Source organism: Castor canadensis, chromosome 3 (genome assembly GCF_047511655.1).
Source record: "Castor canadensis chromosome 3, mCasCan1.hap1v2, whole genome shotgun sequence".
Taxonomy (NCBI): Eukaryota; Metazoa; Chordata; class Mammalia; order Rodentia; family Castoridae; genus Castor; species Castor canadensis.
Window position 1 is genome coordinate 80,577,433 of NC_133388.1, and position 22,664 is coordinate 80,600,096.

The following is a 22,664-nucleotide window of genomic DNA, read 5'->3' on the forward strand; positions in this document are numbered from 1 at the left end:
CCAGACCAAAACTTCCAACTCCAGGATCCTTTTTCTTAATAAATTTTATTTTGATAATTGTAAAAAGAAAAACCAGAACCGAAACTAAAGGCAAATTAAAAAGTTCAAATATATACTCCTTATATAATAGAGATTTATAATTTCCAGGCCTTCTCTGGAGAAGTGAGGTCCAAAGGGCAGAGGGAAGGCAACACTGCCATTGCACAATTGAGTCACTCAGAAGAGAAGTTGTCAGGAGAGATCAAGGGGCATGAAGAAAGGGAGAGAAGAGCAATAGTTCTGCCACTCAGAAATCAGTCCATTTTGAGGTTAACATAGATATAACGGATGAACTTTAGGGAAGAAAAAAAGGAGATGGTGCCCAGCATGAGGAAGAAGACGTAACCAGTGAGTAAGGAGTAACCAAAGAACTCAACTGTCTGTACTGCCCCTGACATGTTGGAGCGCCGAGCATAGTAGAAAACTGAGTAGAGGAAGATGAAGAGGCCAGTGGAGCCAACACTCAGCACAGATCGCCACCACCAGCGGTAATCCTCCCCAGACAACTGGAAGTAGGTGAGTGCAATGGAGATGCAAGCACCGACACTCAGCAGGATAGCGAAGACAAAGAAGAGGATGCCATACAAAGTGTATTGCTCTCGGCCCCAGACTGTGGCAAAGATGTAGTACAGCTCCACAGAGATGGCACTGGGAAGAGAAGAGATGATACACAGCATTAAAGGGCTGTGCACTGCAGCACTGTAGCTAAGTCAAAATCCAGCCCACACCCTCCCATGATTTTGGGTCACTGTGGAAAGCCAGACCACTCACTCTCTGCCCCAGATTTCCTGGCTTTGTGGGGAGTCTTTTGCCTATGATTTCCTACTCTCATTTCAAGAACATCTTCCCTGATCGAATGAAAGCAAGGGGTCTTGTCTATATTATTTTGTAGTGCATTATCCGTCTGGCACAAAGAGGTACTCAGCAAACTGAAAGAGTAATCAAATGGGCTTTAGGTCCCATAGGGTGCCTGTATACACTAAACAGAAACCAGGTCCTGCAGGCGTCATGGGGCATAAAGCCCATTTGCTTACTCTTTCAGTTTGCTGAGTAGGAGAGCTTTACAAGTCAGATTCTCATATCTGAACTAACTGAAGCTTAGTCCTGCTTGGGGATAAAAGAAACCAAAATGAACTCTTACTGGCACAGCTGAACTAGAGATTATCACTGGGTTATGGTACTGGCTGAGTGGGGAAAGGAAAAGGTGACGTCAAGAACCAGACAGTGATGGCCATGGGATAAAGGAAGGATACCTGAAAGGCAGGAAGCCTCCAACAGTCATGTGGATGAGAGTTGACTTGTACCAGGGTTGAGATGGGATCTCCCGGGCGATATTCTTGGTTCGACAAGGTGCATCAAAGGGGCTTGCGTTGTTCTTCCCGAAGATGCCTCCAATGACAGTGAGAGGAAAGCCTACCAGCAGCCAAACCGTCAGAAGCAGCAGGATGGTGGTGGCTGGCAGAGCCTGTGTTGAACCATTGGCCCAATGCACTGAGTTCACCACACTCCACGTCAGGAAGAAAGGCACTGCAGGGATGGGTCCCCAGAGGGAAGGTCAGCACTAGGAGCTACATCCCTGGGGGCACCCACTCAGACTGGACCTAAAGGGAAGATGGATGAGCAACCTCCACTCTAATTGGCACACCTGTGCTCCTGGATGTCCATACAGAGTTGACTGCCTTAATCTCCACCCTTTACATCCCATGTTCTTTGTTCCTTATCTTGCCAAAACCTTCTTCCCCTATGCAGTGTCATCAAGAGTCAAGGTAGTTGCTTCATGATCTGAGAGTGACACAAATCCACCTGTCTCCAGGGGCTTGTCTTGGCACGACACTAGTTAATTGCCTGAGACATTCATATGGATTAAGGCCTTATTTTCAGAAAGTGTTGCTTCAGATATAAACATAATACAGCATATGAATCAAATACATAAAACTAGAGACAAGCCAGGTGCTGGTGGCTCACACCTATAATCCTAGCTTCTCAGGAGGCAAGAGATCAAGAAGATCACAGTTCGAAGCCAGCCTAGGCAAATGGTTTATGAGACCCTATCTCAAAAATACCCAATGCAAAAAAGGGCTGATGGAGTGACTCAAGTGGTAGAGCGCCTGCCTAGCAAGTGTCAGGCCCTGAGTTTAAACCCCAGTACCACCAAAAAAAAAAAAGTGCGGGGGACCGAAGGATTCAGAATGCAAACTACTACTGCCTTTAAAAGGGCAATCTGGATTGAAAGGCTAGACTGACCCTACCTCCAAAATAAAAGATAGGGTATCAAAAAATGAATTCAAGCTGGTCACCAGTAGATAACACCTATAATCCTAGCTACTCAGGAGGCAGAGATCAGGAGGATCTTAGTTGGAAAGCAGCCTGGGCAAATAGTCTGAGAGACCCTATCTGAAAAATAATCAATACAAAATAGGCTGGTGGAGTGGCTTAAGCATTTAGAGCTAGTAAGCATGAGGCCCAGAGTTGGCCCAGTACTGCTAAAATAAAGAAAGAAAGAATTCAAGAGTGTTGCTTAAATATAACGGTTGAGGATACAGGCTTTAGATTCAGACTGCCTGGGTCTGAAATCTGGGTCATTACGTTTTAGGAGTATAATCTTGGGCAAGTTACTTAACTAGGCTGAAGTTCTGCTTCCTCATTTGTGCAACGGGGACAATATTACCTACTTCACCAGTTATTGTGAGTATTAAATGAGACGAAGACATGTCAAGTGCTTACCACACTGCCTAGGACATTTTAACAACTTTTAACTACTCAAAGAAATAGAAAGTACCCTTGAGGATGTAGCTCAATGGTGGAGTGCTTGCTTAGCATGCACAAGGCCTTGGGTTTGATCCCCCAGCACTGTAAAAAAAAAAAGCTCTTGGTCAGGTTACACACCTGTAATCCCAGCACTCAGGAGGCTGAGGTTGGAAAATTACGAGTTTGAGGCCAGCCTAAGCTACTTAGCAAGACCCTGTCTCCAAACAACAAAACCCCCATTCTTTTTGAGGGTTTTTGATGGTTTTCTTTCTTTCCTTCTTTTTTTTTTTTTTGGTCTACATTCTTTCTTCTACAGTCTCATACTGACTCTATTCCACATTCCATAGTGTGTTCTTAGTTCTTAAGTCCAGGCAGACCCACCAGGAAAGGGAGTCCTCACCAGAGAAGAGACTGGTTGTGAGAATGATGTTCCACACCCAACGCTCGCCTCCAATCTGCCGGTAGAAGTGGCTGGACACATAGCCAGAGATGCAGCAGGTCAGTGCATACAGCAAGATGGCTGCTGAGTTAATGGCTCCGTGACGGTGCACGTTGAACACGCCCAGCAATGCCATGACAATAATGCCTATAGGGCGGTAGTGGAAAGCTTGAGTTAGGTCTCACCTATCCCTCTTCTTGAAATGTCAGAAGAATCCACCCCCCCACCCCCAGATCCAGGGCCTCCAGCAAAATAATTTCTCCCAGTTCTGTTGTCCAGAAAACACACACACATCCTTATTAGAGCCACCATGGCCCTTGGGTCTTCCCCTCACCTTGGATAGAAGAGAAGATCCTTAGACCTCTTCTAACAACCTACCTACCCTTGAGAGAAATCCCAACCAATTCTTATCATCTCACCAGTGCCAAGGGCAAGGAACTGGGCACCCACGCCAAGTACAGCACAGAGCAGGCCACGGTATGGAGGGAAGCGGAAGACATCTGTATGGATAATTTTCCAGCCATTATCACCCTGGTCAAAGTCATCTCCAGATGCTCCAGAGGTGGTTTCCTCATCTAGGTTGTATCGAGCCAGGTCATTGCGAAGTACACGCATTAGAATGACAGCCACAAAACCCACGAGCAAGAACACAAGCACCATGGAGTTAATGATGGACAACCAATGGATTTCCAGTGTTCGGGGAAAGAAACCACCATCATCACCACGACGCCTGTCACTCCGATGCTCCACTGAAGTCTCAGACCAGCGCACACTATACGTGTGGGTAAGGCCTAGGAACTCATCAGATCTTAATCCATCCAAGCTGTGGGGCTTGACATCCCGCACCGAAACATTGGCAAATATAATTCGATCTCCATGGAATTCTAGGTGGAAGTCCAAGTGGGTCCAGAGTCCTATCTTGTGGCTATGTGGCAGGAAGCCACTCTCCTCCATGTAGCCCACAAAACCACGGATTGGCAGGTCATCTACCACAAATTCAAAGTAATACAGTTCCTCAATGGCCTGGCGCAGCTGTTCTACCTATAAAAGCAAGTCAGGAGTCAGTAATAAGGCCTCCCATGCCTGGGGTTATAGCAGGGTTTGTGAGTCTCAACACTACTAATATTTTGTGCTGGAAAATTCTTTGTTCTGTATGTGTAGGGGGACGCTGGCCTGTGTATTGTAGGATGTAGCACCCCTGGTCTGTATCACTACCTGCCAGCAGTACCACCCCTAGTTGTGACAATCAAAAACATTCCCAGGTACTGCCAAATGTCCCTTGGAGAACAAAAAACTGTCCTGTTGAGCAAGAATCACTGTGTTAAATGCTAGTATGTTAGGGTTCTTCAAAAAAGAAAAAAAAAAAGCACGTATGACTTTGACAGGGTTAAGCCCTAGAAAAAGGAGAGGAAAGGTGTGGAAAAAAAGACTGCAGTGGACTAAAGAGAAGTGCTAGGATTTGTTAATGAAAAACTGTGACAGGGAAGGTTAGAGAATAAAGGAGCTAATTGAGAAAGAGCCAAGAGGTTGATATGGAAGGGAAGAGAACTAGGTAGGAGTGATAGTTGGGATCTTATTACTGACAAGGTTGGAGCAAAGAGCCCTGGGCTCTAACAATATCTAATAATAGCTTTGCAATTCACTAACCATGTAATCTTGAAAAAGTCACTTCTGAGCAAGTATGCAAGCATACTGGGTTGTACAGTTAAAATCAAATCAGATAATTTTCATAAAGGTACCTTGAACCATAAATGCCTGGGAAGGAGGGATGAGAGTTAACCAATGTGGAGAGGCTGACCTGTGCAGAACTGAGTTGCATGTGGCACAGAATTCTCTTCTCCACATTCTCCCGAAAGCGGATCTCGTACAAAGATTCAGCCATTCGGTCCCCATCCAGCACTTCACCCAAGCTAAGGCTTTTGTGACGTATCTTTTCAGGGCAGCAGACTGGAAGCTGATAGTAGTGGTAAGTTTCCTGAGGGTTATGGTAGGGTCCCACTTTGTTGACATAAAGAATGACAGGGTCGCCGGCCTTGTAGTGTGTCACTCCTTCCACCCCTAGCCCATGGTCTGTGCCCAGCAGCAATATCAGGATTGGCAAACACTGGTAGCTCCAACTTCGAGGGTGCCCTAGGACTGTCATCCTTAAAGCGGCAGAACCTGTTTGGGGGAATCCTGTGGTTACAGAAACTAGGTCTCTCAAACGGATACCCACTGGCTCCACCTCCTCCCATTGGCCTCCCGACCCCCACACCACACCCACGACGTTTTGGGGTGGAATCCCCAGGACCCGGACCCGCTTCTGCTCTCTAGATCGAGGGACCTGGGTTCACCCCTCCCGCAGAACCCCCGCTGGGGGCCTCTACAGCTCGCGCTAGTCTGTTTCCATGGCAACGCGGCGCGGCCTCGCAACTCGGGTACCCTCCAGCCACAGCTCCGGGGTCCTCACCGCGCGGGAAGGGCTGGCCAAGGCGGCGCCAGCGGCCCCGTAGCTGCCCTTGGGCTCCTGCCGGGGTCTCCCCTGAGCCGCGCGGGAGCAGTGGGGTTAGAGAAGACCTGACGACCGTCCTCCACGGAGTTGTCCGCCGCTGCGCCTGATCGCGGTGACTGCGTCTACACTACCCTGGAAACCGCATTCTGCTCGGTCAAGGGCTCCCGGGTGAGCTTTCGCCTGCAAGAAGTCCAACTCAGCTGCGGGGACCCCACGAGGCTCGGCTGGCCCTCGCTCGGTCGGGGGGGTCCTCCCGGCGAGCCGACGAGCAGCCCAGGACACGTCAGTCTTTACCACTTCCGCCCTCACCGGCGGGAACTTCAGCCCGCGGAAGGCTTCTTTCCTGGAGTCGAGCGGGACCTCGCTTCTACTGCCGTGGGACCGCGTTGCCGGTGGTTTCCTACAGAGCGGTGGGGTGAGGCCTGGCTACGAGGACGCACACGTCCTCCCCGGAGTAGTGTCCCTGTTGCCTCTCCCGCTTGTCCCAGAGGTGCCCGCCTCTGGTTCGATCGACCTTCGACGGCCAGGGAGATGGAACTTCGGCGGGGTGGACGCCCCGAAGCGTTTGCCGGCTGGATGGGTGGAACTCGCCACGTGCTACTGAGCGAGCTCTGAGGGCCGGTTCGTAGCCCCAGCCCGAGCGGGGGTGAGGCTTTACGCGTCGCTCCCACGCACACTTTCCTCACTCCTCTTCCACCTGTCACCAGTAGCTCCGCTCCCAAGGAATAAATTCGTAAACCTATCGTCCCGAGGCTATAGTGGAGGCTTCGATGGCCGTAGATAAGCAAGGCAGAGCAGGAGCAGAGGCACGCGGGGACGAGTGTGTCTGCCCTTTTACCCCGCGAGTGGACGGATCGACGGGGTTATTAATTGGAGGTGAATAATCTTGTCCTTTCTTCTTTTTCGATGCTTTTGTTGTTATTTGCCCCTGTGTGGATGTGTGTGGTGTTCTCTTAATTTTGTATTGCAGAATATCCTGCAAAAGCTTGCTCTTCTCTGTCAGCTATGTTACAAGCGATCTGCCATCGGGGTAGTCCCTCTAGGTGGTGACTTCCGCTTGGTCCCCGGGGAGCAAGCACCGTGTGAGGAAGCTGGCTTAAGATTTTTTCCCACGGTATAAGAAGTACTGAGGGTAGCCGGGCGCCGTGGCTCACGCGTCTAATCCTACCTACTCAGGAGGATGGCGTTTCGAAGCCAGCCCGGGCAGATAATTCGCGAGATCCTAAGTAGGAAAAAAAAAAAGTGACAAAAAAGGGCTGGTAGCGAACTCAAGGCTCTGAATTCAAACCCTAGTACCGGGAAAAAAAAAAAAAAAAGTATTGAGGGAAATGCGGCTTCTGGGCTGAACAGCCCTTCATTTACCCACTTTTATGATGATTGTCCTTTTCTGACCCAGCCATTCTTCCTGTGGACAGGTGAGATTCCGGGAGGTAGGGAGTTGAGTTTTTTAGACAGTGATTTTTTTGGGAGAGCTTGCTCTGTTGTACAGTCTGACCTGAACTCCAACTCAGGTGATTCTTCTGCCTCAACCTCCTGAGTAGCTGGGACTTATAGGCGTACAGGCTTCCACCCTCAGTGGTGCCCTGGGTTTGGAATAATCTTTAACCTGCAACTACCAAGTCTCTAAAGCCAGAAATCAGAGTCTTTTTCATTACTTCTCCCTCAGATATCAGTGCCATCAGGCTCCCTCACTTATTTCCCAAATATCTTCTAATATTTGCCCTCCACCATTTCCTTGGTAAAGGGCCCATCCTCTCTCACTTTAATAACTATAACAGCCAATTTACTAGTCTTCTGGTCCCCTTCCCCTTGGATCATTTTTTTCATACTGTGACTGGAAGGATTTTTAAAAATCAGGATCTCAGGGGAGGAAGTGCTGAACTTCCTAAAGTGTTCTGAAAGTTCTGAAGTGTTTTTAGGAGAAAACAAGGATTTGTTAGGACGCCATTTAAAGGGGAAGAAAATGGTGGGCAGCTAGGCAAAGGAGCATAGTGCTACTGCTGTCACTACCTTAAAAAACAACTCCAGTTTTGATGCACAACAAAATTTGACCATGAGTATATAGAACGAGTTTAAATGAACTTGACATATGAGGCTTCTCAGACCTGGATTCAAATACTTCTCCAGGTATATTTACTTTTTGGAATCCTATCCTGCATTTAAATTGAATTTTTGGCTGTCATTCTCTCTCTTCATATTGTTCTTCCTGCCTAGGCTGCCCAATCTACCATTCCTTACCTACCTGCCTGGAGAACTCCTTTGTTTGAACAGTGCAAATAAGCCTTCCCTTACCTCTTCTTCCAGGTTTGTTCATAGCAGTTCATCTCACTGCATGGTTATTTTACTTTGTTAGGGTACCTTTGACTTGCAGCCCACTTAGCCTCAAACCAGCCATAACTAGCATGACCCTTGGGTAACAAAAGGGGGTGGAACGGTTTCTGGGAACAGGGACTGTTTCTGATTGATCTTGCTGAACGGTATGTGAGTCAATATGTTAAGACATCTGGTGTTTTTCAAGTTCCTGATAAGTAAACGTCTGGTGTTTTTTCCCAGTTCCTAATAAGTAATCTTACCCCACCATCAGGATGTGGGCAATGTCAGAAAAATGTGACCCCAGGAGCCATGAAAAATTCCCATGTGACAATGATTGATGCTTCCGAGAGTATAAAACCTGCTTGAACTTTGCATTCGGGGTCCTTGTTAAAACCTGCTGCGTCGGGGGGATAATCTGACCCTAGCTAGCTAGAAATAAACCTCACTTTGTGGCTTACATTGTCGCAAGTGTCTTTTGTCCTCTCGGAAGGTGGCCGGCCTCGGACCCCAACAACTTATGTACATTTCCCTTGGTAGCTCCTGATAAGGAGACTGTAATTTATCCATCTTTTAATCTTCAAGACCTGCCAATGTTTTTGTATATACTAGGCAGCATAATAAACATTCTTTGAATGAACTGGTGTACCCTGCATATGTAATGAAAAACTAGAGCGGTCACTATGCTATTAGGGTCAGTTTAGCAGCAAAAGATGGGTAGGACTGCTTGGGCCTTCTTACCATGGTGTGCCTTCGACAACTGTTCTTACTGGATTGAAGATGTACAGCTGAATTCCAACAGAACTTTGGAGTTACCCTGTCAGCAGTGTCAGACTGTCAATTAAGTGGGCATTTACCAGAAGCTTGTGGAATAATCTGTTCTTAGATTTTTATTTTATTTTTAGTACTGGGGTTTGAACTCAGGACCTTGCACTTGCTAGGCAGGTGCTCTGACACTTGAGCCACTCCCCCAGCCCTGATCTTGGATTTTTTGTTTTATTTTGGAGGATAGAAGATATAACTTCAAATCCTTCCCTTGTTCTTGCTTTGCCCCACAAAATCTTAAATTGAAAAAACCCCTCTGTGACCACAACCTCTTATCCTTTTTACTCTGTCATTCCCACTAACCTGTTCTGCCATTCCCTGAGACTTGCACCAAGTTGCAAGTCTTGGTGTGTTTCTGGCTTTTCTTCCTTGTCTGTGCATCTTAGATTTCACATTCCATCATTTTCAGCCACATTCTTACCTGTGTTCTGGATGTCTCTCTCCCATTGTTTCATTGCAGCTTCCAAGCAAAACTAATCTTAGGCTAAACCATCCATTGATGTTCAAGTACCTGTAGCCAAGATGCTAAAAGAACTTATAAACTATATGTTTATAAGTTGTGTTTTCCAAGCTTATTTGGGTCCTCAGTGCTGCCATGTAATTCTGCTCATCCAAACCAGCACCTTTCCATTTTCTATAATCCATTCTTTTCAGACCTCTAGCTCAACTCTTCTCATCACTTGACCTCCCTGCACAGCCTAGTAGGAAATGCAGGCAAGAAAAGCAATTATGGACACTATTAAGCATTCTAGCTGAGAAAGTATCAGGGCTGTGGGAATATCCAGAAGGAAAAAACATCTTATACAAGCCCGGCATTGGTGGCTGATACCTCATATCTGTAATCTTAGCTATTCAGCAGAGATCGGGAGGATCATGGTTCAAGACTGTATCTTGAAAATATCCAACATAAAAAAGGGCTGGCAGTGTGTCTCAAGTGGTAGAGTGCCTGCCTAGCAAACGTGAAGCCCTGAGTTCAAATCACAGTATTGAAAAAAAAAAGCCTAAAAAAATGTTCTAAAGGAAAAGTAGGAGTTTGCCAGAACAGAGAGAACAAAGATGGGGAGCTAATTCTATTTGGCCAGCATTTTGTATGTATTAAAAGATAAAACTGGACTATAGACTGAGGTAGGAAGATCCTGAGTTGCAGGCCAGCCTGGTCTATATTAGTGACCCTTTCTTAAAAAAAACAAGCCAGATGTGGTGGCACATGCCTATCAACCCAGCACTTGGGAGGTAGAAGCAGGAAGATTTTGAGTTTGAGCCAGCTGGAGTACATGGGGTGGGGGTGAGGGTGTTGAGGCCAGCCTTGGATACATAGTGAGACCCTTTCTTAAAAACTAAAACAAAAGGATAAAATTGGAACAGTAGGTAGTGTCATCTTAAAGCTAAGTGAAAGAACTTGATCCTGAGAATAGGGAGACAATGTGTTATAAGTGGGAATAAAATCAGATTTATGTCTTGATCTTGAACTTCAGGGTGAACAGACTAGAGGGAAAACAGCAGACTTATTTAGGGTAATCAGCTAAATGATGGAGGTTTAAACTAAAGAGGTAGAAGTGGGCATGGAGGACCTTGAGTGCATTATTAATAATTAAGAGGTCAAAAGGACAGTATTTGGTGATAGATTGGACTCAGGGACCAAGGCCTGCATCCTTGGGGATGGATCTGGGTGATACTGGATATCTAAACTGAGGGCTAGAATAGAACTTACAGAGAGATAAAGAATAGTTCAGCTTTGGACATGGTGAGCTTGAGGTGCCTAGGAAAGACTTGTCTGTGCTGGCAAGTGAGCAAATGTGTACTGTATCGGAACTCCACTGATAACAGGTACAGAAGTGGTTAGGAGCAGTCGGCATAAATGTGATCATGGAAGCTTTGCGAGTGTAAGATCTTCAGGGAGGATGGGAGGACTGAGAAAATATGGCCTATGACAACCTTTGCAATATGATTAAGGGATAGACGGAGTGGCTGGGGGATATGGTTCAGTGGTAGATCACTTGCCTAGCATATGCAAGGCACTGGGTTCAATTCCCAGCACCACTACCACCACAGACACACAAAAAAGGACAAATGGAGTAAGATGAGGTTTCAGTGGAGGAATTATCAGAGGGTGGGAAAAAACTAGAAAATTTAGGGTCATGAAAAGCAAAAATGCATTTCAAGGTTTAATTCCTAGACTACATTTCAGCACCTTGCAATTCTTTATAACACACTCTTAATTTCTCATGCTGGGTTATAAAACCTAGGAGCATAAAATCTCTATTGGCCTTGTTGGTTAGTTTATTTTAGTGTTCAGTGCATTCTCTGACACAATGGGTACTCAGCAAACATGAGTAAAGGGTTCAGATCCATGGGAGAGTATCACCAGATTGCAGAATGTATGTGCCTTTGGGAATGAGCGTGATCCAAACTGCACTTCATTCTCAAGTTTTGTGGCTAATAATGTGTGGAAGGTGGATTATGACGCGTACAGAACTTGGGAATTTGGGGAGTTCCGTAACCAAGAGGTGGAAGTAACAACAGCCAATGGAGACAAAAAGAACTCCTTTCTTCCATTCTCTTAAGTTCTTAGTGGAAGGCTGGGCCCAGCATCGCAGACTTGTGTGACTGTAAAGGCAGGCATTCAGAGACTAGCTTCACTTTCATATCCTGGCCTTCAATGATTCAAGGTATTGGCCTCTGAGTAGACAGGTCTCTAACTGGCAAAGCTCTGTGCTTTCAGCAAGCCCAACACTATGGGGAAGGGAGATGCCTCTGAGGCACAGACTCCAGCCACCCCAGCCCATCGCTCCGTCACGGAGGAATATGGTTACGAGGTGGGCAAGGTTATTGGCAATGGCTCCTATGGGACTGTGTATGAGGCTTACTACACAAAGCAGAAGGTCATGGTGGCTATCAAGATCATCTCAAAGAAGAAGGCCTCTGATGATTATCTTAACAAGTTCCTGCCCCGGGAGATACAGGTCAGAAGAGGGGGCTAGAAGAGAGAACTGGAGCTTAGTACTAAGCTGTTTGAAGTTTCCCTGGAAGGGTATGGCTAAGGAGAAGGTGGAGCTAGAGACCCTCCAACTAGAACTAAGTGTCTCATTAAGCAGCTGGGAGAACTCCCTGATGTATATTCAACCTGTTTCCCACCCACTCACTCACTTCCAGTCCTACCCCCAAAAGTGGGCTTACCCACAGACACCAGCCCTCTGGAATTCAGGGGTCTAATCTGTTGCAAAGCTCCAAGTAAGTAGCAGTGGAAGGGTAGGAGAAGGCTGGGAATGTAGCCAGGGTTGTTTGCCTGGTTTGACCATTTCCTTCTTCTGGGATCAGGTAATGAAAGTCTTGCGGCACAAATACCTCATCAACTTCTATCAGGCCATTGAAACCACAACCCGAGTATACATCATTTTGGAGCTGGCTCAGGGTGGTGATGTCCTCGAATGGATCCAGCGCTACGGGGCCTGCTCTGAGCCCCTTGCTGGCAAGTGGTTCTCCCAGATGACCCTGGGCATCGCCTACCTGCACAGCAAGGGCATTGTGCACCGGTGAGGGTGTGGCCACCAGACTGGGGCCTTTGGGATCTCAAGGGGGTTTTACCCACATAGCCCATTTTCTGCCCTTTTTTCTTCCCTTGACTTCAGTATCTAGACCCACTCATCCATCTGTTTTATTCATTTGATCAAGGATACTTGTAAAGTACCCACTGTGGGCAGAGCACTTTATGACACAATGGTGAACTCTCAGTGGTCCTCAGGTACCATTCTCTCTCTGGGCTCTGCTCACAACTTGGCTTTTCTTCCTCACTATCTTGTGTTCTCATAACAGCATCTCCCTCCCACTCTGCCTGTCCTCATCTCTGGCCTCTGACCCCTGGCCCTTCAGCTCCTGGTCTAATACTAAGCCCTCTCCCCAGCCTGACCCCCAGCCTTTCTGCTGCTGGTAGGGACTTAAAGTTGGAGAACCTGTTGCTGGACAAGCGGGAGAACGTGAAGATATCGGACTTTGGCTTCGCCAAGATGGTGCCTTCTAACCAGCCTGTGCGTAGTAGTTCTTCGTACCGCCAAATGAATTGCTTTTTCCACCTCAGCCAGACCTACTGTGGTAGCTTTGCTTATGCCTGCCCGGAGATCTTGCTAGGCTTGCCCTACAACCCTTTCCTGTCTGACACCTGGAGCATGGGTGTCATCCTCTACACTCTAGTGGTCGCCCGTCTGCCCTTTGATGACAGCAATCTCAAGAAGCTGCTGAAAGAGACTCAGAAGGAAGTCACCTTCCCAGATAACTACACCATCTCTCAGGAATGCAAGGTGCTAGCAGCCCCAGAAGGGCTGAGGCCTTAGGAATGACCCATGGGTGGGGGGTGAGGGGAAGTAAATACAAACCTAGGCTTCCCAACCCTGGGGAAAGCTCATCCCAGGCCAGAGCCATCTCACACTCTAGTGCTGCCCAATAATAGTGGGGAGGGCTTAATGGGTCAACTGCTGGGTTCCAGACCTTAAATGCCTTCAGAAGCAGTTTCCAGTTTTGGTTTCTCTAAGCCAGAGGGGATTATGCAAGGGATTCTCCCCAGGGAGCTCCTCCGTCTTGAAGGGAATGCTTGGCTTCAGTGTAAAACTAGGGCCACATGCCCTTTTCACCGGGAGTAGTGTGATGGGCTGTCCTGCTTCTTTCTGAGACCCAGTTGTTCGTTGCCAGTGTGGCACAATGTGGGTGGGGGGGGGATGCAAGCTCAGTCAAGGCTTCTCCCCCGCCCTAGAACTTGGTCATCCAGATGCTGCGCCAAGCTGCCAAGCGGGCCACCATCCTGGACATCATCAAGGACCCCTGGGTGCTCAAGTTCCAGCCTGAGCAGCCCATCCACGAGATCAGGCTGCTCCAGGCCATGTGTCAGCCTGCTGTCACCACTGATCTTCATCAGTCCCTGGAAATCACGACCTGAAAATGGCTGAGGCAGGAGGCTAAGAGAGGTGCCACAGTAGGAGGATTTGGGGTAAAAACAGTCTTATACAAAAATAAACCCAGTTCTGTTATGTTTCATTAGCAAGCGTTAAAGACATTCTTTTCTCAAGTGAGTCTTAGTCATGAACATTACTGGTGAGGGTCAGGTAGATTTATATCCAAAGCCTGTAATCAGTAATTTTTTTTGCCAGTGGTACTGGGATTTGAATTCAGGGCTTCACACTTGCTAGGCAGGCACTCTACCACTTGAGCCACTCCTCCAACCTTTTACGTGTTGGATTTTTTCAAAATAGTCTGTTTGCAGGGGCTGGCTTCAAAATGTGATCCTCCTGATCTCTGCCTCTCTAGTAGCTAATATTACAGGAGTGAGCCATGGGCACCTGACTTGTATTTGGTATTTTTTTGAGATAGGGGCTCACAAACTATTTGCCCAGGATGGCTTTGAACCCTGATCCTCCTGATCTCTGCCTTCCAAGTAGCTGGTGTAATCAGTAATCTTGACACCCATGTAAGTCAACAGTGAAATTCATGGTGCAGCTCATTGGGACAGGGAGTACTCATATGAACACTTAATTTGGGGAAGGTTTATTATTCCCACTACGTACATGGTCTTTGTCTTTATTTTACATCTTTCTGTCCTCTAAATGTTCAAGCAGTGGATATGGCAAAGGTTCTGGTTGTTCAACTGACCATAGCTCTGTCTGTAGTACAAAGCGATGGTATTGTTTGTTCTTTCACAAATGAACAGTAGGGTGTATTTAGTACCTTGGTTCCTCCTTCTCCCTTCTCCAATGCTACCTTAACCATTATTGAAACAATACCAGGATTCAGGGCTCATTAAACTATTGCTCCTAGACATTGAAGTGGTAGAATTCAAACCAAACCTTCTCTTTTTTATTTTTTTGTCAGTGCTGGGGTTTGAACTCAGGGCCTCACACTTGTGAGGCAGGTACTCTATCACTTTAGCCACTCTGCCAGCTCTCAAACCAAACCTAGCAGTGAAAGCTATCAACTGTATCCTGGATAAAGGAAAGCTATTTGCCCCATCTATCCCTTTATTCTCCCTGACCTTGAAAATGTGCTTTGGAAAAGGTAAATGGGGCTGTCTTGGCAGAGATGTAACTGAAGTAAAACAATGAGGAAGACTCAGAGATGGCTCCCCCATGCTTTTAAGATAAGGATGGCAGTTTCCTCAACTTGAGCACTAGGCAACTCTAAGACAAACCAACTTGAAAAATAAGTCTGCCCAGAACATAGATTGAAATATTAGAAATACCAATTTATTCTGTTTCAACTTCATTACTCTTGTATTTATTGCTTGACACAAGGCTCTACAAACCAGGGAAAGTCTCTGGTGTAGACAGTAAAGACACTGGGGATCCATCTACCCAACTTTATTGGGAACAAGGGGACTGTATCTGCTATTAAAAGAGAAGGGAGCTCCTTCTGCAGCAATATCCCTCAAAGGTCAACCTGGAATGGGAGGGCAATGGACTCTTTCCTCAGACAAGAGTCGTACTGCCACCTCAGCAGGACCTCCCCAGAAAGCTATGTTCCTTTAGCTTAGCACTTGGCACTTAAGGAAAAGGGACAAACGAAGGCAGCAGTAGGAAGCCCACATGCCTCAGGACACCCACTCAGACAACTGTTTTAGTTCTTCATCTTCATCCACCTTGGGAGCTTTGGTGACAAGAATACCCAAAGAAAGAAAGAAAGAAATATTAAAGCCTCAGCAATTTCCACATATCCCCTGCTGTGAAACCTAGATCTGCTGAATTATTTTTCCCCAGCAAAGAGCCTAAAGGTATGGTCCTTCTGCTCGCTGGGCTACTGCTCCTTCCCATAGCACCTTTGTGCAAATTAGAAAAAGGGACCTCTTGTTTAACACTTGCAGCTCGAAAGCAGGGGTAAACAGCTTGCCGAGTGGAGCACAGGCTGGATTCTGAGTTTCAGTCCCCATGCCCTTTTAGTCAGATGCCATTATGTGTCAACAACCAGCCAAACTTCAACAGCAGCCCTCTACCTGGATCGTTTGTGGCAGGATGGCTAAGGAATAATCTTACCCCAGCATTCCCACCCTTTCAAGTTCTTGAGATGACAGGTCTGGATACCTGGTTCTGCAGGCAGATGTGTAGAAGGCACACTAGGCAAATTGACTGGGGATTCCTCCTCCTTGTTGCCCACATTTAACAACTCCCGGGCTAAATCCTCCTGCTCTAGCTCCTCTAGCTCTTCCAACAATTCATCCTGGATATAGGATGAAAAAGACTATTTAAGACAAAGAAAGGAAGTTTCCACTTCCCAAAACAGGCCATTTTTGGAGTTCCCTCCCAACTTACCCAAGAGCCTCTTGGGCTTCTTTCTGGAGAAAGCGGTCCTGTGCTTTTTCCAGTAGTCCCTGACCTCTCACCCCCAATTACCTCATCCACATCATCTCCAAAGCCCACAGGCCGAGAAATGGCATCTGAGATCTGCTGAGCCACCTCCTGTTGTTCTGTGATGTCAGCCATCAGTTCATCTACCTTGTCAATGTCCCTGGGAACAAGATAAGCATCCAAGAGATCAGGAGGCAACCCCCGATGACTTTCTCATCTTACAGGAATGAAGCACTTCCTGCCTTGTGGATTCACACTGACAAACACATGGCAGGAAAAAAGTAAAGAGGTCAGTCTGGCTGAGAAATAGCAAGACGTCACATTGGAGAGGACAGTTGTACTTCCCTGAAAGATGAATAAGAATTAGAGAAACCACTTTTTTCCTCCCTAGAATGCCCCAGCCAACAAAAGGATTTTTCTTTCAAATACAGAAGTCTAGCCATCATAAACAACACATAAATTGACTCCAGAGGTTAGAGTTCAAAGTATAATAGCTAGCAAGCAACCCTCCCTAGAGCCTGGGTCTCCTCCTCCCTTCCCCCCCATACCCACATGTCCTGGTAGGCTTTCTTCATGCCTCGGGCAGCAAGTTCCATGGTACGAAGCACTTCTGCATTGGTGGTGGCGTTCTCAATGGCCTCACGTTGAAACTCCAGGGTGGACAATGTCCCATCAGTTTGTGCCAGCTGCTGTTCCAATCTTTTCTTTCTGCGTAAAGCCTGCAGGGCAGCTGATCCAGCCCACACCCTGAACATCAGAGTCAGAAGCTCTTGCTTCCTATCTGAGCCCTCCCCAGAGGTTCCTTTCCCTCATTACCTCTCTTATTCTTGGTCCCATGTTTCTTGGCTGTTTGTAGCTCCTGTTGAATCTTCTGCTCCAGAAACTCCTGTTTCTTGATCAGTATCTTTTCTGTCTCCTTCAGTTTCTGTATTGCTTCTTCAGGGGTTGGCTCCTTCTCCTTCTTCCCTAAAGAGTCCAGTGGAGCAGGCCCACATTGTGTAAGAAAAAATATTAGCCACCAATCATCAAGTGCATAAGATTTGCTAGGCACTTGAACTGCGTTACTGCTTATTGCTAAATGATTCTCTAAAATGAATATACTATCTTCACTTTATAAATGTGAAAATAAGGACAAAGATGTCTAAAAAATTTTGTCTAGCACATATGAATAAAATAAAAATTAAAAAAAAATTTTGTGCAAAATCACAACAATTAAGAGATTAAGCAGTAATAAAAATGTGGTAATATAACTTCCAAAGCCATTATTATTTTTTTTTTTTTTTGAGATTGGGGTCTGAACTCAGGGCTTCATGCTTGCAAAGCAGACACTCTACCACTACAGCCACGCCTCCAGTCCAGTTTGCTCTGGTTATTTTGGAGATAGGGTCTCAGGCTGTTTGCCCAGGTTGACCTCAAACTATGATCCTCCCAATCTCAACCTTCCAAGTAGGTAAGATTACAGGCAGGAGGCACTAGTGTCTTAACTCCAGGCACTTTTTTTATAACCACTATTCCATTTGCTGTTCAAGGAGATGACAAAGGTCCTGTCTCCTCATGGTCAAACTGAGTGAAGTATAAGGAGCAAGAGGGTGGAAAAAAAAAAAAGTGATTTCAATCTTTCTTTGTGGTTCTTTTTTTGTGTGTGTGGTAGTGGGGCTTGAGCTCAGGGCCTACACCTTGAGCTACTCTACCAGCCCTTTTTCCTGAAGGGTTTTTTCGAGATAGGGTCAGGCAAACTGTTTGCCCCCGCTGGCTTCAAACTTTGATCCTCCTGATCTCCTTCTCCTGAGTAGTTAGGTTTACAGGAGTGAGCCACTAGCGACCAGCCTTTTTTTCCTTTTTGAGGCAGGGTCTCCATATACATTCCAAGCTGACCTTGAAATCATCATCCTCCTGCCTTAGCCTCCTGAGATTACAGGTATGCACAATCATACCTGGTCATCTATACTTTTAACAGCCTTTTTTCCAAATAAAAATTTAATGACCTTTGATTGTTTAAAATCCTTCCATACTGCTGGTGGAGTGGCTCAAGTGGTAGAGCGATTGGGCTTTGAACTCAGGGCCTCACACTTGCTAGGCAGGACTGCAAAATAAATTAAGATATTGGTCTGAAGTTTAAAAAAAATCCTTCCATATTATCCACTGCTTACAGGATAAAATCCAAAATTTTTTTAGGGAGACATACAAGGCCGTTCATGATCTGGCTGTTTGCCTCTTCATCCACACTTTTGTCTTATTCTTCTCCCAGTTCATCACACGGTAGCCAGACTCCTGTTTTCCCAAAATATACTGTATTCTTTCCTGCCTTTTTTGTTTCTTGAAGGCTGTAACTGCTTTCTGGAGTAACTCACTGCTCCACCTGGCACAATGCTGGCTTCTGGAACATCATCTCCAGCACCAACTTCTGTACTGCCCTGTTTTTTGGAACCCCCTCCATCACTTTAATTGCCATTCTTCGCTGTAAATGCCTGTTCTTGCTTGTCCTCCCCCTCCAGACAAGAGCTTCAAGAAGTAGTCTTTCTTGTTCACCTAGCCCCCTCTTGCCCAGCACAAAGTAAGCATCGATGTTTTGGAAAGGACTGGAAAAAGGCGGCTGGAAACTAGACCTCCCAAGCCTGTACATTGTCGCCACACCCTCCACTCACATCCCCTCTAGAATCTCGAGTTGAAGACTGGCTGGGGCCAGGCGCCCGGACAAGGCGGAGCCTTCTGGCACCAGAGATGTGCCTGGCTCCGCCATGGCTGGGGTCTCCCGTACCAGCTTCGGCCAGTACTTCCCGCGGTTCGGTCTCGCCCCGGCTCACCCCTCCCGAAGAGCCGGCCGAGCCCACTCATCGCGATCGGACCTCGCTTCTCCCGCCTCCGCCCCTCGGCGCGCCCCACGCTTCCGCCTCGCGCCCAGGAGGGTGGGTCTCATCGCTTAGAAGCAAGGCTTTAGCCAATCCCTCCTTAGGGCGCCGGCTACGTCATCGAGAGGCGCATACCGAAGCACTACGGTCACGTGACCAGTCCCACCAGCCACACCAGCCCCAGGGTCTGGTGTTTTTCTGAAAGCGGCCGCTTTTTCTACTACCTAAAAAGGCCGTCCCTTACCCCCACCTCCAAACAGAATTTGTTCCCCGTGCAGTGTGATGGCACTTCACTATATGGAGCAGTAGGACAGTCTTTACGCCCTTTACAGAGCTCAGGAAAGCGGGTGCGGAAGGCTTCTAGTACCAGGAAATCACAGTTTATATGTACACACAATGCAGCCTAATGTCTCACACTCTGGTGTGGGCACCACGGCACGACCAACCCCAGTTAACACTCTAGAGAAATAGGAGCAACTCACACTGTGGGTAAGATTTGTTCCGTCACACACAGATACACTTTAATAATCACAAGTGCACCTGAAAATGCCTTCTTGGATTTCCCTTCAGTATTAGCCCTCAAATAAGGATGATGCACAGGGCTGGAACTCAGGACCCAGCCCGGGCGTTTGCAAATGTCTCTAATCCTTGAGCTAGAGTTTGAAGACTCATTCCATTGTGGACGTGAATGCAGGTAACACCTAGAAGAAAAAGTAATCACATTTCATCAGGCTCTCAGGGCTCCCCATCATTACGCTCTCCTTTTGTGGGTATCACATATCATGCAGACTATCTACCCTGTATTTATCCACCCAATCCCTCTTTAGGAACCCTCTGTCCTCATTCCACAATAGCTACCTTCACCGCTCAGTACCGAGTTTGCCGACGTCTACGATATTCCGCTTCTCATCATCAAAGAAGACCATCTGGGAGAAAGGAACTCCAGTCTTCTGCTGTAGTCTGAGCAACGCGGGGCAGGAATAACCCAGCTGGCATCTTGGCATTCTCCCTCCCTCCTCCTCCCTCCCTCCTCCCTCCCCCTCCCTCCCTCCTCCCTCCCCCCTCCTCCTCCCCTTATCTCTGCTTACCTTTCAAAGTGTGTGACCTTGCTGCCTGGATAGATTTCTCGATGAACAAAGTATCTGACAAGGTCAAAGAGCTCCAGTAGCTGACTGGCCCCTTCTATCTCACCTGTCCTGCAAAACCATAATAGATGGTTTTAGGGGAGTGAAGGGCCAGGGCTACAAACCACGTTAAATAAAACTCAGGCGAACGAATTTGCTGTTTTTCCAGTATGGATAGGCATCCTTCGCCCCTGTTCAGCCCCACAACCTTCTGATATACCAGGGACTGAGCCAATGTTTAAAAACTAAAAGGCACAGGAGAGGTACAATTAGGGGGGGAAATGCAAATATTTGCAAAGTTGCACTTCCTAAATTTTTGTTCCCAAGGGTTTACATGAAGAGTGCCCTTGTGCATATATCTTTCAGCGTTAGCAGGATTGTTGCCAGTCCCCCTTCTTACCGTGAGGCGGCCGCGATGGGCACCCCAAGGCCCTGCAATCGGTCCAGGACGGCAGGTACCTCCGGGTACAGCCGGACGTTCTGGCCCAGCCTATCTCGTACAGTTCCATCACTGGAGAGGGCGAGAGAGCACTCAGCTCCGGCGGGGTTCCTCTTGGCCCCAGTCCTCCCTATTCTCGCCTCACCTGCTTTTGTGGAACGGGGGATCTACGTGCGTGTCCACCCAGAAAGGCCAGAGCGTGTAATCTACGAGGAAGGAGGGGGACGGTTCAGCCTCGGGGGCGCAGGGACTCAGCTGCTGCTGGGGAGTGGAAAAGGAGAACGCCCTCCGAAACCCTCCTTGCTGGTTCCTCACCCAGATCGAAAACGGCGAGCCTCGGGAGCCGCGCCATGGCCGCCCCGCGGAGCTGGAGCCCGGCAACGCTGCGGTGCCAAGGAAGTAGCCGGCCCGACTGCCACACAGAACGGCGCCTAGAGCGTCGGCAGAGCCGGCTCGGCCGCGGGCCTGCGATTGCGCAGAGCGCCTTCTGCCGCTGGACAGCGGGAAGGCCGACGCTGTGGCTGAAGCCTCCAAGGCTCTGCCCACGGGCATCTACCCTTACTTCTCCACCCCGCCCAACCTCGCCAATTTTCACTAGAGAAGCCACGGAAGGGAAACCTGTTTTAGCAAAACTCTCATTTTTTCCTAGACGATCCCATCATAGCCACCCGCCCCCCCCCCCCCCACAGCTTTCTCCCTATCAGCCTCTTGATGGTATAGAACCCAGAGCCTTCAGCAATAGTTCAGCCATAAAAAATGTGAGGCCCGTCTGTAGTCCAAGCTACTCCGGAGACGGAGGCAGGAGGGCTCTCACTCACTTTCTCCCCTTCCCAACTCCCTCTTGAAAAGAGGCTGCCCAGAGTAGCTCTGTGCTGATAGTCGGCTCTTCTCAGGATTTGATCTCTTGCAACCTTCTGTGCATTTTACTTCGGCCATCGGGCAGTCAACCCACTCCTGACCCAGACGATGGATTTTGGAGTGACTGGTGTGGTTTTTAGATTAGAGCAGCTGTGGTGGCCAAGGTGACAAGCCAAGTTTTTTTTGTTTTGTGGTACTGAGGTTCCAACTCAAGGCCTCTGTATGCTAGGCAGGTGCGCTAACACTTGAGCTACTCCTGCCTTCAGGTTATTGTCCCTCCCCCTAGCTCCTCCTGCCCCCATGAGCCAGAACTCAGCTCTTGCAGCTTCTTCTCAGGAGCCACTACTGTGCTGTCAGCCTACAACGAAAGGAGCCGGGGGACCTTGCCTGGTGACCAGCCCTTCCCAGTTCCCTCACTCAAGGTACTCCCCACCTACAGGCAGGAGGCAACATTAGGATGGTGCCATCAGCCCCTTCCAGGGCCAACCTGCCTGCCCAGCCCTACCTAGGGAAACTTTGCTCAAGAATCCTCTGGGGTCCTATTTCTTCAGGAGGTGCACATGTGCCGTTTAGGTATCTGAACAGAAGGGGGTAGAAGGCCAGACCCCTGTAGTTTCTGCTGGCAAAGCAAGTAGCTGTGCACCCCTACCCCACCGCATGGCCTCCCAAGTTGGCAGATTAAGCATTTTATCAATTGTATTTTATGTGTATATAACAGGAAACATAGCTTTAATATTTTCCTTTTAAAATTGATTTAATCTGTGCCAGGCCTTTTGGATCTTTATATAAGGAACTGCTCATTTGAACCATTTATTGCTCACTGATGAAGTCACAAATTGTATTTAAAATACATGCTTTAGCCAGGCACCAGTGGCTCACGCCTGTAATCCTAAACCACTCAGGAGGCAGAGATGAGGAGGATCATGGTTTGAAGCCAGCCCAGGCAAATAGTCCATGAGACCCTACCTTGAAAAGACCCATCACAAAAATAGGGTTGGTGGAGTGGCTCAACGTGTAGGCCCTGAGTTCAAACCCCAGCACTGCCAAAAAAAAAAAGAGGGGGACTGGAGGTGTGGCTCAAGCAGTTTAGTGCCTGTTTTGCAAGTGCAAAGTCCTGAGTTCTAGCCTCAATCCAAAAAACAAAAAAAAGTTTTAAACTTGTGTCACCTCCCAAAAAGGGGAGGCTCGGAGGGTTGGGGGCATGGCTCAAGTTGTAGAGT

General features: G+C 47.7%; 4 protein-coding genes across 7 annotated transcripts; 1 reads left to right on the forward strand and 3 right to left on the reverse strand.

Moving 5' to 3' along the window:
* Window positions 1-26: 26 nt before the first annotated feature.
* On the reverse strand, window positions 27-5,966 carry Tm9sf1 (transmembrane 9 superfamily member 1). Of its 3 annotated transcripts, none has more exons than XM_020162932.2 (6): window positions 5,676-5,966; window positions 5,025-5,386; window positions 3,646-4,267; window positions 3,188-3,373; window positions 1,293-1,566; window positions 27-687 (listed from the first exon to the last, which is right to left on the reverse strand). In XM_020162932.2, exons 2-6 carry the CDS (start codon window positions 5,367-5,369, stop codon window positions 294-296), a joined length of 1,821 nt encoding a protein of 606 aa, XP_020018521.1. In that variant the 5' UTR covers window positions 5,370-5,386; window positions 5,676-5,966; the 3' UTR covers window positions 27-293. The 3 variants fall into 3 exon arrangements, with proteins under 3 accessions (XP_020018521.1, XP_073924360.1, XP_073924361.1); XM_074068259.1 differs by lacking the exon at window positions 5,676-5,966 and adding an exon at window positions 5,550-5,665; XM_074068260.1 differs by lacking the exon at window positions 5,676-5,966 and adding an exon at window positions 5,523-5,658.
* A 440-nt stretch (window positions 5,967-6,406) lies between these two features.
* Tssk4 (testis specific serine kinase 4) lies at window positions 6,407-15,093 on the forward strand. The gene is made up of 4 exons (XM_020162897.2): window positions 6,407-11,815; window positions 12,171-12,385; window positions 12,754-13,147; window positions 13,597-15,093. The coding sequence occupies exons 1-4, from the start codon at window positions 11,588-11,590 to the stop codon at window positions 13,777-13,779; spliced, it is 1,020 nt and encodes a 339-aa protein (XP_020018486.1). The 5' UTR covers window positions 6,407-11,587; the 3' UTR covers window positions 13,780-15,093.
* A 6-nt stretch (window positions 15,094-15,099) lies between these two features.
* Window positions 15,100-19,477, reverse strand: Chmp4a (charged multivesicular body protein 4A). Its single transcript, XM_020162924.2, has 6 exons — window positions 18,979-19,477; window positions 16,991-17,140; window positions 16,727-16,904; window positions 16,220-16,334; window positions 15,911-16,046; window positions 15,100-15,479 (listed from the first exon to the last, which is right to left on the reverse strand). The coding sequence occupies exons 1-6, from the start codon at window positions 19,007-19,009 to the stop codon at window positions 15,424-15,426; spliced, it is 666 nt and encodes a 221-aa protein (XP_020018513.1). The 5' UTR covers window positions 19,010-19,477; the 3' UTR covers window positions 15,100-15,423.
* Window positions 19,478-19,513: 36 nt separating this feature from the next.
* On the reverse strand, window positions 19,514-21,062 carry Mdp1 (magnesium dependent phosphatase 1). 2 transcript variants are annotated; one of them, XM_020162925.2, is made up of 6 exons: window positions 20,902-21,062; window positions 20,732-20,792; window positions 20,548-20,658; window positions 20,112-20,219; window positions 19,898-19,983; window positions 19,514-19,724 (listed from the first exon to the last, which is right to left on the reverse strand). In XM_020162925.2, exons 1-6 carry the CDS (start codon window positions 20,936-20,938, stop codon window positions 19,633-19,635), a joined length of 495 nt encoding a protein of 164 aa, XP_020018514.1. In that variant the 5' UTR covers window positions 20,939-21,062; the 3' UTR covers window positions 19,514-19,632. The 2 variants fall into 2 exon arrangements, with proteins under 2 accessions (XP_020018514.1, XP_020018515.1); XM_020162926.2 differs by having other exon boundaries at window positions 19,882-19,983.
* Between the last annotated feature and the right edge of the window lie 1,602 nt (window positions 21,063-22,664).

Excerpts from the sequence above, each read along its gene's own strand:
- Mdp1 (XM_020162925.2), bottom strand. The coding sequence starts at position 20,938 with ATGGCGCGGCTCCCGAGGCTCGCCGTTTTCGATCTGG. Across the intron at positions 20,220-20,547 it reads CCCATCGCGGCCGCCTCACG|GACAGGTGAGATAGAAGGGG; the intron begins GTAAGAAGGGGG and ends ATGGTTTTGCAG. Across the intron at positions 19,984-20,111 it reads AAGGTCACACACTTTGAAAG|ACTACAGCAGAAGACTGGAG; the intron begins GTAAGCAGAGAT and ends CGCGTTGCTCAG.
- Tssk4 (XM_020162897.2), top strand. The coding sequence starts at position 11,588 with ATGGGGAAGGGAGATGCCTCTGAGGCACAGACTCCAGCCACCCCAGCC. Across the intron at positions 11,816-12,170 it reads TCCTGCCCCGGGAGATACAG|GTAATGAAAGTCTTGCGGCA; the intron begins GTCAGAAGAGGG and ends TTCTGGGATCAG. Across the intron at positions 13,148-13,596 it reads CCATCTCTCAGGAATGCAAG|AACTTGGTCATCCAGATGCT; the intron begins GTGCTAGCAGCC and ends CCCCCGCCCTAG.
- Chmp4a (XM_020162924.2), bottom strand. The coding sequence starts at position 19,009 with ATGAGTGGGCTCGGCCGGCTCTTCGGGAGGG. Across the intron at positions 16,905-16,990 it reads TGGGACCAAGAATAAGAGAG|CTGCCCTGCAGGCTTTACGC; the intron begins GTAATGAGGGAA and ends GGGCTGGATCAG. Across the intron at positions 16,047-16,219 it reads TTGGAGATGATGTGGATGAG|GATGAATTGTTGGAAGAGCT; the intron begins GTAATTGGGGGT and ends TCCTATATCCAG.
- Tm9sf1 (XM_020162932.2), bottom strand. The coding sequence starts at position 5,369 with ATGACAGTCCTAGGGCACCCTCGAAGTTGGAGCTACCAGTGTTTGCCA. Across the intron at positions 4,268-5,024 it reads TGCAACTCAGTTCTGCACAG|GTAGAACAGCTGCGCCAGGC; the intron begins GTCAGCCTCTCC and ends TTGCTTTTATAG. Across the intron at positions 3,374-3,645 it reads GTTCCTTGCCCTTGGCACTG|GCATTATTGTCATGGCATTG; the intron begins GTGAGATGATAA and ends ACCGCCCTATAG.